Source organism: Ochotona curzoniae, unplaced genomic scaffold, assembly GCF_017591425.1.
Source record: "Ochotona curzoniae isolate NIBS_2020 unplaced genomic scaffold, NIBS_Ocur_1.0 contig_883, whole genome shotgun sequence".
Taxonomy (NCBI): Eukaryota; Metazoa; Chordata; class Mammalia; order Lagomorpha; family Ochotonidae; genus Ochotona; species Ochotona curzoniae.
The window spans coordinates 65,740,820-65,760,236 of NW_024466599.1; the positions used below are offsets into that span (position 1 = coordinate 65,740,820).

A 19,417-nucleotide genomic window follows, 5' to 3' on the forward strand; every position below is an offset into this window, starting at 1 on the left:
GTAAGTAAGTATGGTGCAAAACACATTTTTCTTCTTGATTTAGAAATGATCAATATTACAACAGCAATATGGTAATGAAACATATATTATAATTTACATAAATATTCTGTAATTTTTATAATGGGGGACATTTCTGGTATGTATTTCTATTACAAATGATACTTTCCTTCCTTTGTATATTTTTTATAACAAATTTTCACAAGTGAGATTATGGGACCAAAGATATAAGTGTTTTTATAGATCTTGAAACAGTCTGCCAAACTACTTTTCAAAAGGCTTGTTCTAATTCTCACGTTGTCTCCAGTATGCTCTGTTCTATTATATCTTCGCTGGTGTGAACATGTTGTCTTTCCTATCTGGGGATGCCCTTTTCCCATTTTAAAAAAGTTCTGGTACACTCCTACACATTGTGTTGCACCAAACTTAAATGCTATTCTTTCTTGCAATCTTCCCAAACCTCCTTAGCCAGAGTTACTCATTATTTTCACTGTGTTCCCATAGTGCTTTGATATAATGCCATATTTAGCACTTATCAAATGGTTCTACATTTGCAGTCATGTTCATCTTCCCTTTTCTTCTTTCCAGATTATTAGTATCTCAGAGGAAGAGCCTTCTTCCACTTCTTGGAAAACAGCCTCGAGCACAGAGGCTGGGCACACTGACAATTAGTGAATTCTTCTTAACCAAGTGCAGAATAAATGGCTGTGTCAGTATGAAGCCCAATCTATCAAATGGCTGTATGCATGGGTAAAACTGCTTTCATTCACCAACTCTATTGTAGGCCATCTTGTCTAAAGAGCATTCTGGTTTTTATATAGTCTTTTATAATACATGCATATAATTCACATTCTGGCACACAAATTTTACGTATTTTGTAGTCTAAAGCTTCCATCATATGTTTTTTTTTTTTAATTTGATGATCTTTACATAGTTGATGTGCTATAGGAAAGTGGGTAAGGCCATTCTTTGCGCATTCTCTTTTTTCCTTCCTGTACCTGGGGGAATTCAAGAGACAAAGAGAGAAGTCACAGCCATCCTCCCAGCCACCCCAGGGTCCCCAGTGTGGGGCGTGCTCTAAGGGCACCGCTCAAGTGGTTTCGACAGTTCAACCGTTCTGAATTGTTGCCAATCTCACCATTCCAAGCACAATAAAATCTCTTCAGTATCTGCTGGCTGACATAGTCCACCTTAGCATCTCCCGTTGCCCAGATTTTCATTGCCAACATTTGACTGGGATAGCTGATCAATTTCTTCTGTCTTCTGTTGTGGTACCAGGTGACCTCTACAGGCTCCAATGTACTAACATATCCTCCATGTCCACCTGGATAAGCTGTCCACTGCTCCATCTGAGCCACTTGAGGAGGCTCAGCTTTGACACATACACTCCTTGGTCAGGCCATGGAACATATAATTCTCTTCACTGTTGGGATTCTGAGTCTGGCAGTTTAATCGGAAGGATCCCCAGGGAAATTTCGCCTGAAGTGATCCCAGACCAGATTCTTGAGTGTGCTTGCCAGTACAGGGTCTGGCACAGTCTGTCACCCCTATCAACCTTTGCATATGCTGGTGGTTGCAACTGCTGGGCCAGTTCTGCCTCCAGCTCTGTCTTCTATACAAATCAGTGGGTGTTATAGTACATCCTGACCCTGCCCACCACACACTCAGCCTTACATACACCATTGGGAAGTGAAGTCTAGTCAGAGTGACCCACAATAACCCCCACCAATCCTGCCCCTTGCCCTGGTTCTCATGCTTGCTAGCATGTACAGCAGACTGGTTCAATCTGTCTCTCATCCCATTGAGCTCTCATGCATGTCAACGGGCATTAAAGCCCAGTTCAACTCAACCACTCCACCTATCCAGCCCCACACCTGTGTCAGTGGGTACCACTCTCTGTCTAGCCATGCCTGCCCCAGGCATGGCTTTCATGCTCACCAGTGGGAGTGGCAACCCAAGAGGGAGGTGCCCACTGTTTCTCTACTGTGCCCACTCCCACTCCAGGATCATGCACTCTCCAGGTGGTCCTGCAGCTTAACTTGACAGAATTAGCACCCCTGTGCTAGCAACTGCTAGCTGATGTTGTGGCAAAGCCCAATCAGCCCACACCCACTCTACTTACACTCCACCAGTAGGATCTGTCAACCCAGCCTGGCTTTTTGCTGATCCAGCTCACTTGAGGCCAACAAGTGTTGTACTTCTGTGGGGTCTGGTCTGCCACCATGCCATCTCATGCTATCCAGTGGGAGTGGTTATCCAGCAGGAGAGCCCTCTGTATTCCTCCTACCAGCTCTGCCCCCTCACCTCCACTCTTGGGTCTTGCATAGCTGGTTGGTTGCCTCGGCCCGGTCTGGCATGGTCTGCCTCACCTTAGCCTTTTCCAGTGGGTGCTATAGCCTGGCCTGGCCCAGCCCACTCCAAATTCCAGCTCATGCATGTGGGGGCTATAGGCTAGCCCAGCCCAGCAGGCACCCAGTCCAAGTCCCCTGTGTACTGGTGTGTGTTGCGACCAAACATGGCCCGACTCACACTCCATTCTGGTGCTTGCATTCACCAGTGGGTTATATGAACTGACTCTGCCTGGTTTGCTTCTGATCTGTGCCACATGTATGCTGCTGGGTACTGTTCCCTGGCCTTGTTTGGGCTGCTCCCTATCATGATTCTTGTGTTCATCTCTATGGGCTGTGTTCTGACAGAGAAGTTTCCCAGGCTCCTCTATCAGAACCCCTCCCAATGCTAGATCTCGCTCACACAGGTGGGTCCATGAGCCAGCCCTACTCAGTCTACCTCCTGACCTAGCAGGAACAATGGCTTTTCCTGACTGGCCTTCAACCCATTCTGGTTATTATTGTTGGGTGTTACAGCCCAGTCTAGCCTGGTCCACACACAGACACAGCTCACACATGGCTTAGCAGGAGCAAAAACCCAGCCTAGTCCATCTTATACCTAGCCCGGTCCTCATGAGCACCAGCGGGTTCTGGGGTCTAGCTCAGTCGAGCGCTCTGAGTCCCAGTCCATACTTGTCCAAAGTCTGCTGCAGCCATGTTCAGACCAGAATGTGGCTCCCATTCCAGCCCCATGCTTACCAATGGGAACCACAACCCAGCTGAATATTCACACTAGGAAAACAATGAGGGCATTTAAATTTTACTTCTGATTTTCTGATTTTTTTTTTGCATACTATTTACTCTGTCTCTGCTGAGGTGTCCTTTCTGTGAAATGAAAAGATTGAATCAATTTGGTTAATCAAAATGCATGTAAAATGTTCGCTAGAGGGAAGACAGTAAATTAGTGGGGAGAGAAAACCCTGAATTCTTCATATGTAACAGAAGAAATGATATATCCTTTCATGAAATTTCCATAAAGTATGAATGAGCACACTGGCAAATCCTTTGCAGACAATAAATAATAGCAACAATTGTTCATTACTAAAATGAAGAAGTTACTTCTAGGAATTCCACTTATTACTTCAATTCTAAGTCTATATAATCTCCTTTTAATATAATTCACTTCTATGGGAACAATTAGCATCCTTTGTGCAAAGACAATCAAATGTTTCAACTTGGCAAATACAGTTCTTAAATTTTCTTTCTTTACAATTTTTAAATCTATAGTCTCATGCTAAGTCTGGGGAAAATGCTATATTTTATTTTGGAATGTAGTAGATTTTGCCTGCACCCTTTGCAAAATGCTAGGCTTTATGTCAGTTGTCATCTATCCATGAGCTCTAGTTAGATCAACTGAAAACAATAGCCATTAGTGTGTATTGAATTTAGCCACTCGTATAAATGGCACAGTAATTGCTTTAGAGATATACCACCCACTTGCTCAGTGACAAATAAGACAAATGAAGTTCCCCAGCATACCATACTGCCAGGCATATTCCAACAAAGCTGGCCATATACCACTGAAGCATACCATAATGAAAGAGCATGAGAGTGAGGCTATTATAGGCATAATTTTGACTCTGCACTGATTATTACTTAAATCAAACAATAAGCTTAGTTATTAACTCAACTCTGGAAGTGAAACTATTATTGATAATATGCAGTTTACAGTGCATTTAACATAAGATTGAGACAAACCAATATGCAACAAATGATTGTAACACTCCATGACCTAAAAAACATAGGCTTGATTAGTGGGATCAGATGCTCATCCCTGAGAAGAAAATATATGATATTCTACAGACCACTACCACATAAGAACAAGAAGACATGACATAAAATTGCAGGAAATTTAGAAGGATGTTCACTTAATGAGACCTGGATCTAAATGAAGTAATAGTTTGTTCAGAATCCTACAAAATAGAAGAGGCACATGTTCATCATATACAATAAAACACTTCTCAAAGTAGCACTTCTCAAAATTTTGGACTTCTTAAAAATTGTTAGAGACTTTCAAAGGTATACTGCTTGTCTAGGCTTTATAATGGGTATTCATTCTTTTAGAAATTAAATATAGGTCTGTCTTTGTGATTCAGTGGGTTAAACCATCCCCTTCAATGCCTGCATTCCATCTGGCATAGGTTTGTGTCCTGCAAGCTCCATATACAATCCAGCTCTCTGCTAATGTGCCTAGGAAAGTCATGGAAGACAACCCAAGTGTTCAAGTCTGAGCACCCACTTGGGAGCCCTGGAGTTCACGGCTTCGGTCTGGCCAAGCCTTGGCCAATGCAGTCATGTGGGGAGTAAACCAGTGGATGTAAGATTTATTTTTACCTTTCTCTTTGCAACTCTGCCTTTCAAATATATCAATGAATCTTCTTTAAAATGAACTTAAGTGTGAAAGTAAATATTTAACATCTCATTTGAAAATGAAAAAATAAAGCTATTAATTATAACATACATGGAAATTTTAAATAACTCTCTTTGAAAACAAATAGTTTTCAAAACAGTAGTTATTTGAAAGGCAGGGTCACAGAGAGAGGGAAATGTAGAGACAGACAGAGCTTCCATTTTCTGATTCACTTCACAAATGATTGAACAGTCAGGGCTGGTTAAGGCTGACACTAGGAAGCAGGAACTCCATCCTGGTCTTCCATATGGCTGGTAAGGACCCGTACATTGGACCACTGTCCACTGCCTTCCCAGGTGCATTGGCAGAAAACTGGATAGGAAATACAGCAACTGCAACTCAAATTGTCAATCCAATATGCTATGCCCTAACCGTAACCTTAACCCTAACCCTAATCAACATCATATCCTGAAGTGCCACAATGTACAGTCCCACAAAACATAAATGTTTAAAGAATATTATTAAATATCTTACAAAACCATGTAAATCTCTTGTTAAAGACACATAGATACTGATATCTGTTTCTGCAACCTGTTGCATGTCACAAATCTCCGAAGAACCAAATGTACTCTGATGAAGGATGGAAAGTATAAAAATGTAACCTGAGTTGCACTGTTGTTATGAGAATAGCCTTGCCCTCACTCAAAGTATTTGGCAAGTTTTGCCCACACTCTGTTCTTAGTTACTCAGGGCTACCTGGATCATACTTTTAGAACTGCTCTTTTATTAGAGACTGCATTACTTATTATACATTGTGATATGGTAGCGGAAGCACAGTGGTTTCAGCATCTCAGATCAGTCCGGGTCTCAGTTACTGTGCTTCTGATCCAGCTCCCTACTGATACAACAGGGAGGCAGCAGAAGGCTGTCCACGTGCTGAGTCACTGCCATCCACGGAGGAGAACCAAATAGATTTCCAGGCCCAGTCCTGGCTGTTGTGACCATTTCACACATGAGTCAGTAGATGGAAAATCTTTCCCTTCCTCTCTCTCTTTCTCAACTAGATGAATAAATGTATATTTAAAATAATTATATCATGATAACTAATATACATCTATATTCCATTAGTGCTTTCCTAGTAGAATGCACCTTAATGGAGTAGAAACCAATGTGTCATAAATCTTAGTTATTATTTTGCAGCTTGTGGTAGTACTGCCAGGAACCACACCATATATTAGCATGTAGTATCAATTAATTCATCTATGGATGGACTTAAAATCCATAATGTCTTGTGGCCCCATTAATGACATTTGAAATGTATGATATATTACTACCTATAGGGCTTGTTGGATTATGGACCTCTTAAATCAACATCTACCTCAACAGAAAGAGAAGCTCCCTGTATCTGAACTTCTTAAAGACGAAACAAAATTATTTTCCTAGGCAGCTGTGACTTTAGAAAGAGACAAAGGTAAAAAGAGAAGCTAGAATTTTATGCAAGTTGTTATTTTGTTTCTTTTTCCATTGAAAATTGGCCTTGACATATGAGCTAAGCAGTATTTGAATGACTGATAAACTTGTGTATTTCCACATAAGTTGTAATTTTACAATAACTAAACAATTTAAACCTAATAATGCAGAAGAAAATGATAGTTTGAATTGATCAGAAGCTACTGTTTCATATTATTATAAATGGAAACACAGATGTAACAAATAGGAACATTAATAATTTTTTTGTGTTTCAAAGTCAGATTCTTTGAGAGATACTCACATAGTAATTGGGAATTAAAGATTGTACAGTCACCCCTGTGAATTGTTGCAAAATAAGATCTTCAGGAAAATATATATTAAGGAGTAAAATAATCTTCCTAATTTAAAGTCTTTGTGACAAAACAAATAATTTCTTTGACTCCCGCAAAATGGTTCTATTATCTACTAATCTGAGGAATTCATGGAGAAAGATTCAGTGCCTGCCATTGCCTCGGTGATCAGAGAACTGTTTTGACTACACTGTCAGAAAAACAGTGTATTCTGAAAAGGGGCCTTTTCCTTGTTAAAATCTGGGTTGATACACAAAATAGCTGCTAGTCTGAGAAATAAAAAAGGAGGTCACACAGCAGAGTTGACTCTCTTGAGTCGCAGGACAGCACACACTCCTTGTCTTCTGCTCTAACGTGTCTACATTAACAAAACTCATGGTTGAATTACAAAGCACAGAGCCCCAAGGCGTAGAAATTCAGAAACCAGAGTTCTGTTAGATATTTTATTCCAAATCCGTTTTGCTCTTGACCCACTAAGTTTTTTTAAAAGTGTTCTAAGCCTGCCTATTCACTTGTGAGCATGTACAATGCATTGAACTGACACTATACAGGAAATTAAAAATGACTGCCTTAAGATTTTTTAACAATTTCCATATAAATGTTCAGATAAACCATTCGACACTCTGGGTTGAATTTAACAACTTTATCTACTTCGTTCTCTGCTGATAACGATGCAGTAGTGAATATGCCAACAGGCTCTCTTTCTAATGAAGTACACCTTCAAATTAGAGAAAGTGGAAAAATGAACCATCAATTAATGAACTGATGTCAATATCCTCCCGTCAGGTATGACTAGAAACACACCTTCAGCTGAACAAGTTAGATTTTTAAATGATTGTAGAAAAAAAAAAAAGAATGTACATCTGGAAGGACTATGAAGAGAATCAGAGGGGTTTTGGAAAGAACATTCCAGAGTTTGGACTTATACTGGATGATTCTGGGGAGTGTTGAACACAGCAAGGCTTTCTTCTGATTGGATAATATCAGGATGTGGTAGTTATACTAGGACTGAATATTTCAAGAAATCTGATCCATAGCTATAGGACATGTAAGTGTGAGAATGAAGCCATGATTGATAGATAAGTAGTAGTAACTTCAACCAAGAGATGACCTGACATTTGGACAGTTGTGGATTGACCTTGGCTTTTATTAAAAAAGGTATGAAAAAACCTGGAGGTTTGACATTGGCTTTTTAAGTATGACAACAAAGGCATGATCCAAAAAATAAATAATTGATAAGCTGAACTTCATTAAAATTTTAAAATATCCTTCTGCTTTGTAAGAGACATTATCCAGGGACTTAGATACAAGTCACAAAGAAAAAAAACATAGTTGCAAATGACATATCCAATAAAGAGCTGCTGTCTAAAATGCAGGAATAATTCTTAGAGCTCAGCAGTAAGAAAACAAATGACTAAATTTACAAACAGAACAAGGATCTCAATATATAAGTAAGACAGATGAAATTCAGCAAATGCGAAGGTGTTCCATATAATATATTACAGGGAAATATAATTTCAAAAACTAGAAGCCACAACAAATCTATTAGAGTTGTCAAAATCTGGAACAAGAATACTATAAGGACATACAACATGTGGAATTCTTGCTGATAGGAAAGTAAAATGGCTCCAGTTACTTCGGAAGACTATCAGTTCCTACATTAGTAAACATACTGTAAACATATTATCAGATAATCACACTCCTTCAGATTTACCCAAAAGAAGTGGCAACTCACATATATACAAATCCTGTCCAGAGATGTATCCATCAGCTTTACTCATACCTGTCACAGTGTGGAAGCAACCAAAATGTCCCTCTGGAAGTGAATGAATAAACTATTGTACATACAGTGGAGTGTCATTTAAAAAATTAAAAAGAAATGAATGCGTAAGCAAGCCATGAAAAAACATGGGAAAAATATTTAATCATGTTACCAAAGCGACAAAAAGCCAATCTGGTAAGGTTGTAAATTGTATTGTCCAACCGCATGACATTCTAGAAAAAAATGCCACAGTTCTAGCTGTTCAGAGTGGTTTGGTAAAATGAATAGGTAGAGTAAGTAAAATTTTGGGGGAAGTGATTATACACTATATGAGAACATAAAAATGAGTATATATCATTATACCTTTGTTAAACTCCCAGAATATTAACACAAAGAGTAAACTGTAATGTAAACCATGAACTTTTTAAAAAAAAATTTATTAATTTTTATTGGAAAGGCAGGTTTGCAAAGAAAAGCAGACACAGAGAGGAAGGTTTGTCCATTGGTTCACTCCCCAAGAGGCTGCAATGCCAGAACTGAAGCCAGGAGTCAATCTGAAGCCAGGAGTCGAGAGCTTCCTCTGGGTCTCCCACATGACTGCAGGGTTCCAAGGCTTTGGGTCACCCTCTGCTGCTTTCTCAGGCCACTAGCAGAGAGAGCTGAATGGAAAGTGGATCAACTGGGACACGAAGGAATCATATGGGATGCCAATATTTGCAAGGCGAAGATTTATCCACTCGGTCATTGCACCAGGCCCTAAACCACAAACTTTGATTATCATGTGTTACTGCAGATTCAGCTACTGTTGTACACCTGACATGCAGAAAATGGAGATTCTACATCTGTTGGGGCAAGGACTTTGTGGGAAATCCTAATATTTTCATCATAATTTTGTTGTGCTGCTTCCGTTCCTGACTGCCCTGCTTCTGGTCCAGCTCTCTGTCCACGTGCCTTCATTACTTCAGTCCGTGCCACTTACGTGGGAGATCTGGATTGGAGTTTCTGGTTCCTGGGTTCAGGCCAACCCAGTGCCAGCTGTTGCCGGCATTTGTGGAGTGAATCACCAGATGGTAGATCTCTCTCATCTCTATCTCCTCCCTTCCCACCCACCGTCCCTGCTTCCCTCCCTCATCACTCTGCCTTTCAAATAACTATTTTTACGTGATCAGTGATGTTTTTACCAAAGCACCTAAAAACTCTAAAGGCCATGAATTTTATCTTCAAATACTTCTGCTATGGTGTCAAACCATATCTCATCAACTGTATTGAATGCTACATGTACATATTTCAACTGGCTCTTAGAAGAAAGGGCTGTGTTGACATCTGTTGCCTCAAGTCTCATGCTCATCTGAGGGTATCATCTAATGCCCTGCCCCTGTACCCAGAAAGAACTATCCTCCAGAACAATGCATCAACAAAGTCACCAAGTACAGGCAGGTAACCACTCTTCTAAAACACACTGGGACTCCTTTCCTTTTACAACAGGAGTCCCTCAAAAAGTAGTAATGAAGTATATTATGAATGCCTTTCTTATTATGATATAAGGCTTCATTACAGATAGCCAGATTTTTTTTTTCTCCAAAGTAATAATGACTCTTCAGAGGACCCAAGGAGGTTTCTTTCTTTTTTTTTCCCACCTTTTGGTCCATTGAGTAAATATACCAATACAAGACACTAAAGGAATGATTTTAATCCACAGATATCACAGACATTGACAGAATACAATAACAGAATATCCAACAGCATTTATTGTATCCAATACACTTAGATTCTTGAGGGTTAGAATATATTGGATTTGTATTAGTAAGAATTCGGGGAAAATACAAGTAACTCACAGAGCCTATGCCTATCACCTATGATTATGGACATCAAGTTGTGTCAAACCATCATAACCAAGGGGACTGCATCAAGGAAACACAGATGTACAGCATGGCCATCTGGAGGTCCAAGGGGCTTCCTAAGCCCTCAATCTGCACCTTCTGTGTGTCTTTCACATTCATTGAAATTTAAACTATCTGACGATATGAGCAAACTACAAAGTACTTTGCTTTGTATAAGGCAAAACTTCAGAGTGAATTTCTAGAAGTTAATAAAGAGTTTAGCAGTGTTTTTTCACTATGCTCACAGCACCATGTAAGAAAACCACTGACATGAAAGAAGTAGGATTCTGCCACACCAAAGCATCACATTCAGTGTTGCCAGAGAATGAAATATCGACACACTTAGGTATACTTTAATAATTTCACCCAGCTCAAAAGAATGACTGAAACACTCCTGGGTAACATGAAAACACTGAGGGAGAGAGAGAAAATGATCATTCTTTCAAATCTTCACACCTTCGATTTCTTATAGCTAGGAATACACATTTTTCACAGTGATTGAGGAAGGTGGTAACACCTGTCAAATCTGTTCAGTAAAGACATAAAACTCAATTTTAAGATCTCACTACAGGAGAAAAATGGGAGACAGGCAACTTGTAATTTCTGCCAATTAAACATTCAGGAATAAATAAACAAAATGAATACTTAAAATCATCCTCCTTGGGCCTTTTAAAAATTGAATTTCTCTACTTTAATAACGTTGTCATAGATAATTACAGGGATGTTGGAACTAGTTTCCTCTGAGTCCTAAATTTATCTTCTGAGAGAAAACAAAATCTTCCAAAACGTAATCATACAAAAAAATGGTAAAGCCTACTATTTCCCACACCATTTTCAATAATCAATATATTTGAATAAAACGAAAGAAAGCAGCATATATTTCAAGTATGGGCAACACCCTGCAGGGTAGTGAGAAAAGACTGACAGGACCTAAATGTGTGTCCTCTTGAGTCTTTTGAATCTCCTCAATTTCCAGAAATTCATTAATTCCTTCAACAAATGTTTGGTGAGCACCCACAGGAGCCTGGAGCTCTGCAGAGATATGAGAGTGGGCCTAATGAGCAGCAATCAATGGAATGCAGAACAGATCCTTGAGGATGTTATGGTTAGAAGGGGGGGAATACATACTGTTTCCAGTTTTGTATAAAATTTATTCGTGTATGAGAGTCATGAGAAATAAAAATACAGCATTATAAAACTTCAGAGGAAGATGAAACTGCAAGGAAGGTAAAACAGGAGGAAGTGTAGAAGCAGGTGTAACTGACTTGGCCCCTAAAACATGCAAGATCTTTAGATATGTAGAGGAAAAGATGGCACTGATACCCCTGCTAAGAGTTCAACACACCATGGAGATGAAGACTCACTATTTCATTGTATTTAATTTTTTCCTTTTTTTTTCCCTCTCAACCTGAGGAGGCTATACCTAAAGGGAGGTATAATGGAAATACAGTGGAAATAAATATGTCCATGGGCAAAAACAGAGAGAAGTAAATCCCCGTACTTGCAATATAAGGATGGTCTAACAGCAAAATGACAGCATGCCTCCACACTGTTGGGAGACTCCTCAATGGCAGTATGATGGACTTCTGAGGGTACTCAAAAGACTGAAGAGAACACTGGGGGTGGGAGAGAGAAGGGGAGGGGAAACACCCATGCCTATTACACTGTGTCATAAAATAAATAATAATAAGATGGCAGGGTCAACAGCTAATTTAGTTTGTTCCTAACTAAGGGCAGTCAGCAATGCAAGTAGAAAAAGGCAATGGACTACTCATCTCTGAATTATAAAATGTTAACCTGAATGACAAAATCTTGACAAGTAAGATTCATTTAGTAATTCTGATGGATGGGGGAGCTGTGGTGTGCTATCCTGAATTATCTGGTGATCTCTTTGATATCACAAAATAATTTCTAAAAGCAAGAGAGAGACAATCAAAATAGAAGAGGGAGCTGCAACAGAAGTCAGTGTGGTACAAGAAGAGCTCATCTAGTGTAGGGTGCAGACAGTATACCGAATCTAGAAAAGGAATGTGACAGATTCTTTTGTAGAGTCTTCCAAAAAATGGCATCCCCATCAAGCCGTTTTCAAACTCCTGTTTTTTTAAATGAATGCTGGACATTGGAAAACATGTAAATGATTTGTTCTTCTGTGGAGGAATTATTTAATCAGCTTCCTTTTGACATACATTCTTAGAAGAAATGATTTTGCAGTAAGAATTACTGACTGAAGTGTCACCTTTTAAACTGGTTGTGATGATTCACGAGCAAGTTACGAGGATATAAGTGATACATTTAGTTTGGTGCCAAGCGTCTTTTGAAACTCATAATTTTCCAATACATATCTTCCATGGACTTTCTGAAGTATCCTTAGGTATGGGTGGATTCAAGGATGGGGCAAAATATGTTCTGAAGGGAAATATCTTACCCCAAATTACTTTGTTTTGGAAGGATACTTTTCAGAGACTACTTGCTCAGTTCCACAGATATTTGCTGCCTGAGAACGAGCCAAGATTCTTAAGTCACTTAGGATTTAACACTGACTTGGTCTTTAAGGCTTCCTTCCATATAAAGTTGTACAGTTTCCCAAACCACTAGTTAATTAGGAATAATAGTCCTAAAGTATTATTTTCCAATAAGTGTGTAACTTTTATGACTCTTGGAAGTGTACATGTAGAAATCCAGCAGATTTCTATGGTTCAACTTGAGAATGGAGACAGGTTGAGGGTTCTATTTGCTTGGGAACCGGGGATGGTGCATGACAAAGCGGAAGATGTAGGCTTCAGTCAAGGGCAAACAGAGCAACTTTTGCTGGTTTCCAGTATTGGGTTGGCCCAGATTATCATCACTTCAGGGAGTTTTAGAAAATGCTTCTTCATTGTTTTTGCAGGAAAACACTCTGGTCAGCAGAATGACCTCCACAGACAGGAATGGCATGATGTTTAGCCATCAGGCAGATATTTCAGGGGCAATAGGACACTGCAGTGCCTGGGTTTCTATCCCAAAGGGCAAACTACCTAGGTCAACCACAAAGGTGAGAACAAAACAGGATTAAAACTTATAACTTCTGCAAGCGCTGAATAAATGATGTGTGTCTCCCCAGGCTAGGGTTCCACACAACTGCATAAAACTCTTTCACATTATTTAATATAAGATGCCTTCTAAGTTCAATGGGATATAACATCTGTGGTGAACTCTAAAGCTGTATAATTGGAAGGAGGACTTAAAAAGACCTTCTTCCCACTGGCTCATTTCCTAAATGGTGGAGATGGCCTGGGCTGGGTCAGGGCCAAGGCCGGAGCTAAGAATTCCATCCAGTTTTCCACATGAGTGTCAGAGGCCCAAACATTCAAGTTGTCTTATAATGTTTAATGGCAATTGATTCAAATAGATATATGCTTAATTATGAAAATTGCATAATTATTTCCTTCTAAAATATATAAATCCACAACATATTCTTGGATACTTGCAACAAAATATTAAACTTCTTCCAAAAACATCTTTTTTTTCAAAATCTAGTTTCTTATATCCAACAAAATGTGAATCGAAGCATACATTCTTTAGTAACAATTTAAAATAAAATGAATCAATTTTGCTGAGAATCATTCCAAAATCCATTATTCACTCCCCTGCATTCCTAATCAAGGCACTGAACATAATTTCACATTTCATTATTATGAGTGATAATATTCTATGTCGCTGTAATACAGAGACCCTCAGCGACTACTCTGGCATGCTTGACCACACAGAAAGTGGCTGATATGATACATTTTTCCATATAAATGTTCCCTGTTTTTTCCAGGGCCAAGATACATGTTGATGGCCTTTCCTGGCTATTCCAAGTAGTCAGCCAGCCAACTTTAATAATCCTAACTAGTAAAAGCAAGATATTCTCAATTTATCAAAACTTGGGACATTCCCTTGTATTACATACTGGTCCAGTGCCTCTCAAATTTGAAAGGACACAATAAATTGGGGATCTTGGTAAAATGCATATTCTTACTTGGGTTCTCTGGAATTGGCATTAAAATACTGTGCTTCGGTTCTCCCTTAGGAAGCTGACAAGATGGCAGAAAAGGGAACCTTCCACAAATTCACCAATGGGGCGTGGACCTTGACTAGTGGCTGGGCCTGTCCTACGAGCAGCTGATGCAGTTGACATGGCGAGGAGCAGCTGAGGTCTGCAGCAGAAGCAGCAATTGCTCCTGAAGCACCTGCCTAAGACCATGTCTGTGTATCCTGGGAAACTACGCCTTGCTCAAAATGGTTGTTTTTCTTTTTTTTATTTTAACTTATTTTGTTTAGATAAGCACATTTCACAATACAGATTTAGGAACATGGTGATGGTCCCCACTGTACCTTGCCTCCTGCCTGCATGCTCCACTCACCCCTTTTCTTCCTTCCTTTTTTAAAAAAGGATTTTAAAATAGCATACTTCCAATGTAAGCTTAATACCTCGTTAGGTAAAGAATTTAACAAGTAGCAAGGAAACAGAAACCCAGTATTCCTCAGGAGTAAATAATGGCTGTAAACCGGAAACAAATCTAAAAATGTTAATCTTGCTCATATGCATGAAAAATTTCTTTGTACTCTGTGTATCAGTTTCCACAGATCAGGGATTACATGATATTTGTCATGTTTTTAATTGTGTGGATTTATTAGATAAGCAACCGGTAAGTGAAACACCAGTATAATAAGTTTCATGCCGGTGTGAATTTCTAACAAAAGGTCAAGCATTTACAGCTTCTGCTTCTTTGTGCTGTACATGCTCCTTCCTAGATTACCTGCAAAACACAGACTCACACACCTAACAGAAAACACGCACCCACAGGCACACAAATCTACGTGAGTATCAGCTTCACGCTCCAAAACCATCTTTAAAGAATGGAGGGTCTGGAACTAATTTAAACTAAGATGTAAAATTACTGTGCAGAGTTTCAAGTGCTATTTCCTCTCGCCACTCTGACAAGGGTTTGAGCTCTTGAACATGAATCAAAGTCTACGTGCAATGAATTGAAGCTACAGAAGATTTTTGGATGATGATGTCAAAGGTGTATTTTAATAAATGCCCTATGGCTGATTCCATATTTTGTTATGGTAGCAAAGACTAACTGCTTGTATGCTGCTTGGAAGAAATAAGGGGCACAGGAAATGCCTACTAAAAGTCAAAGCAAAAGTGCCATAGACAAAAAATAGCTGTAGTCAAAGCAAAAGAGGGACCAAAACAAATATCTATTTGGTAGTTTATTTTAATCAACATTGTATTTCTTTCCAATACCACAGAAGATTTATCATCTAGTTAGCAAAGAATAAAGCAAAATTCCAATTTCCATTAAACATCTGTGTAATTAAAAGAAATGGAAATTATCTAGTGGCAATTTAAATATATAAGCAAAATGATTAATGATAGCAGACATCATGCTAGCTTTGGAGTTAATACAATCCAATAACCATAATTTAACGAACCAATCTGCTATATACTGCACACCTTCAACCAAATCTGTGATTCGCTACCTAAAATTTTGAAAGCAACGTATAGCAGATGGTTAGAAGGAAAAGGTCAGATGTAAAACAAGAGAGTCATATAATTTAGAGATTTATATGAAGTCATTCTGTTCCATCCGATGCCTAAATAATAGAAAATAAGAGGAAAAATAACTCTCTATGATATTTCAGAGTCCAGAGGCATTTTTCCCTATCAAAGGATATCAATGTGATGAAAAGCTCAAAAGAAGGTATGTGGATCTGCCTTCTCTGACCCTACAGATTATTCACTGTGAAAATAGCTGGAAATCAGCTCAGAAAGCTGAGCATAAAACTGGCAAGCAAGGCACTGTGGAGCCACAGACAAGCTCTGGCTGGGATGTAGCACAGAGAGCTGCAAATTAAGTTTCTACATTTGCTTTCTCGGTCATCCAGGGGCTGCTCAATTGTGAAAGTCAGACAATAGTACCTCGATTTCAGATAAGATAAAAGTCATAAATTTGTTATTTTCTTTCAATAACAAAACAAACCCAAGAAGTCAGCACATTTTGCTGCAAAGAGAATAGATACAAGCTTGGCAGTGTTTTATAAAACCCAAGGTGTTGAATCAAGCAGAACTAAGTTTGAGTCCATCCAGACAAAGCATTGCCAGACTACCTAACATCTCTAATTTTAGTTGCTTTATCACAAAATGGGAACGGTTAGTTCTATTTCATAGAGGTTATAGGATAAATAAAGTAACATTTATAGGTTATTTAGCAAAATGACCAGTCAATAAATATTTTTTATTACTAATTCTATGGAAGATAATCATATTCACATATAAATTTTATGATCTCTTTTAGCATGTCTGAAAATTAAGGAATGAATTAGATGCATATTAAAATTCTGTAATCACCAGAGACATAAATGCACTAAACTCTATATAAAGTACTTTGAAAATACCATAAGAGAGTTGAGTTATTTTCACAAAGAGACATACATATGTCAAGGAAATGGGCTCTGAAGCCAGTCAGTTATGCATATCTCTCTTTTGTTAACCAGCTGGGTGCTTTTAGTAAGTCTTTTTTTTTAATATATTTATTTATTTTCATTGTAAAGGCATATTTACAGACAGGAGAGATAGCTCTTTCACCTACTGGTTCACTATCTAAATGGCTGCAACAGTCAGAGCTGAGCTAATCCGAAGCCAGGAGCCAGAAGCTTCTTCCAGATTCCCCATGTGGGTGCAGGGTCCCAAGGCTTTGGTTCATTTTCTGTTGCTTTCCCAGGCCATAAGCAGGGAATTGGCAGGGAAGAGGAGCAGCTGTGACATGACTGGAGTTCATATAGGATGCCAGCATTTGGAGGAAAATGATTAGTCAGATTGCCATCACATCAGACCTGATAAGTCAATTCTTTAAGTGACTGTTTCTTCAACTATCAAGTGAGAATGGCAATGGTATTCATTCACGGAGTTGTGAAAATTAAATGGATAGAATCACATTGGAGATTGGAAGGCAGGCATTGTGCGGTTCTGGGTTAAGTTTGTTACTTGGGATACCCACATTTTATATCAGAGTGCCTGGGTTTGGTTCCCATCTCTACTTCTAATCCAGTTCCTGCCACAATGCGCACCCTGGGAGGCAGCATATGTTGGCTCAAGTACATGAATATTTGTCTCCAATGTGGGAGACCTCAATAAAGTTCCTGGTCCCTGGATTGGGCCTGGCTCAGCCCTTGTTATTGGAGGTATTTGGAGAATGAACCAACTGCTGGAAGATTTCATACTTGATTTCTCTTTTTCTTCCTTTCTCTATCTTTTAAGTAGACAACTTAATTCACTTGGAGATTGATAGGGATAGTGCTATGACCAATGGGTTAAGATGCCAACTGTGGCACTGTTTCAAGCCCCGATTGCATCACTTTTGATCTAGCTTCCTGCTGACTTGCTTGAGAAGTGGCTTGGCCTCTGTGCCCACCTGGAGACCTGAAGGAGGCAACTCCTCAATTTGGGCCAGTCTAGCATTGCATGTTGTGGCCATTTGGGGAGTAGGCCAGTAGATAGAAGATCTCTCTGTGGGCCTCTCTATGTATTTCTACCTTTAAAATAAATACTTTTAGTCATTTTTTTAAAAAAGAGAGATTGGCATATATAATATTTTATTTAATATTAATATTACCTTTTTAATTATACATGTTTTTGCAAAGAGACCCCAAGTGACCTCTAATAACGCTTCCCCTATCTCATGTTGTTGTAATCCTTTCCCTTTGAGTGTGGATAGGATATATGACTGGCATCAATGACAAACAACTGATTAGGTAATGTCAAATGAATGTGGTCAGGAGCATTTTCTGAGGTTTTGATGAAACAAGTGGTCATGATGCCAACTGTCAACAGAGGGACTCCAATGACAGAGAAGTGCAGGTGGCTTCTAAGACCTGTGGACTTCATACCTACAAACACGACGCCATGGGGTCTTACCAACAATCATATAAGATTAAAGAGGACCCTGAAGTTCAGAAAGGAATGCAGCTCAGACAACCCTATGATTGCACTCTTACGAGGGTTAAGCAGAAGACTCAATCAGCTACACCAGAACCCTGTCTCACCAAAACTTTGAAATTTGTGTTTAAAGCTTCTATCTTGTTTCTTGTTTTAATTCGCTCAATAGGAATAGAATATATATACACACACACATATGTATATGTATGTATGTGTGTTTACATATACATACACACATATATACACATATATATACACACACACAAGGTTCAGAAAAAAGGAGGGGAATATGAAGAAGTTTATTTTCTACTAATCTACCATCATGCTTCCAATCTTTAATTGTCCATTGCTTATTCTAAGTAGAAAAGCTTTGTCCTAGAGAAAGTATGATTCTGTTTGTCCTTGTAAAATGCACCGAGGTCACGCAGGTCTATCTCTGGTCTAGATTTGCCCTCGAGGCTTCAGTTTGGTTTCTGACCTTCAGGAATGGCATGGGGATTACAGTGTCGGTGTTGATCATTTTTCCAGGTTCATATTCCAGTGCAGAATCTGCAAAAGGGAAGGACTAAAAACTGCTTTCATGAGTGAGCATACTGGAGATTAAGATATTATTCCTTAGCATAAAAAGGTACCAAGTATTTTGGCAAAACTCATTCAGTATATTACAACTGGCTTTCTGACTAGCTCCCATTGTCTTTGTCTTATCTGTCTACTCTGTGCTCTCTGCCATTCCAGAAAATCAGACCAGGAGTCAAGGGATGTAGGTACTGATTTAGGTTTGGCATATGGTTGATTGCATGACTGACAGTGATCAAGTTGAGTCAGGTCAATTCTACTATACTGACTTCAAGGGGCTGGGATTAGGAGAAATAGATAAATAATAAATGAAAGTGAAGTCCTAGGAAAAGTTACAAGAACAGAAACAAATAATCTATTACATTACAAAAGAGTCTGGGAACAAGCAGGAATCTAGGCAAGCATTGTTAAAAAGTCTATACTGCTTTATAATATCAGAAGGTCCTTTCAGAGTATGCATTTCAAAGCGCAAACACGTTGATGGTTTAGTGCACTAAACACAAGCCTGATAAGTGCTCACACTCTTCATGGAACTTGAGGATTAGAAAGTAAATTACACCAATCACGTAGGAATGATGGTTCTAGGCTGTTGAATTGGGGTTCTGAGGCTCAGTGGTAACCAGAACAATGAAAAACTGCTCACCAATATATGCTGCGGACATAGAAGAAGCTAGTGAGT

General features: G+C 39.0%; 1 protein-coding gene across 22 annotated transcripts in view; it reads right to left on the bottom strand.

The window, feature by feature from the left end:
* Window positions 1-19,417, bottom strand: part of NRXN1 (neurexin 1) — a 1,050,610-nt gene that overhangs the window by 54,064 nt on the left and 977,129 nt on the right. Inside the window, exons 16-17 of one of the 22 annotated variants that reach the window (XM_040993727.1) lie at window positions 2,185-2,211; window positions 1,775-1,783 (exon numbers count right to left, since the gene is read on the bottom strand). The exons of the other annotated variants lie outside the window; for them this stretch is intronic. Of the exons in view, the coding sequence (XP_040849661.1) occupies window positions 1,775-1,783; window positions 2,185-2,211 (36 nt within the window). The remainder of the gene's footprint in view (window positions 1-1,774; window positions 1,784-2,184; window positions 2,212-19,417) is intronic. 22 annotated transcript variants of the gene reach the window in all.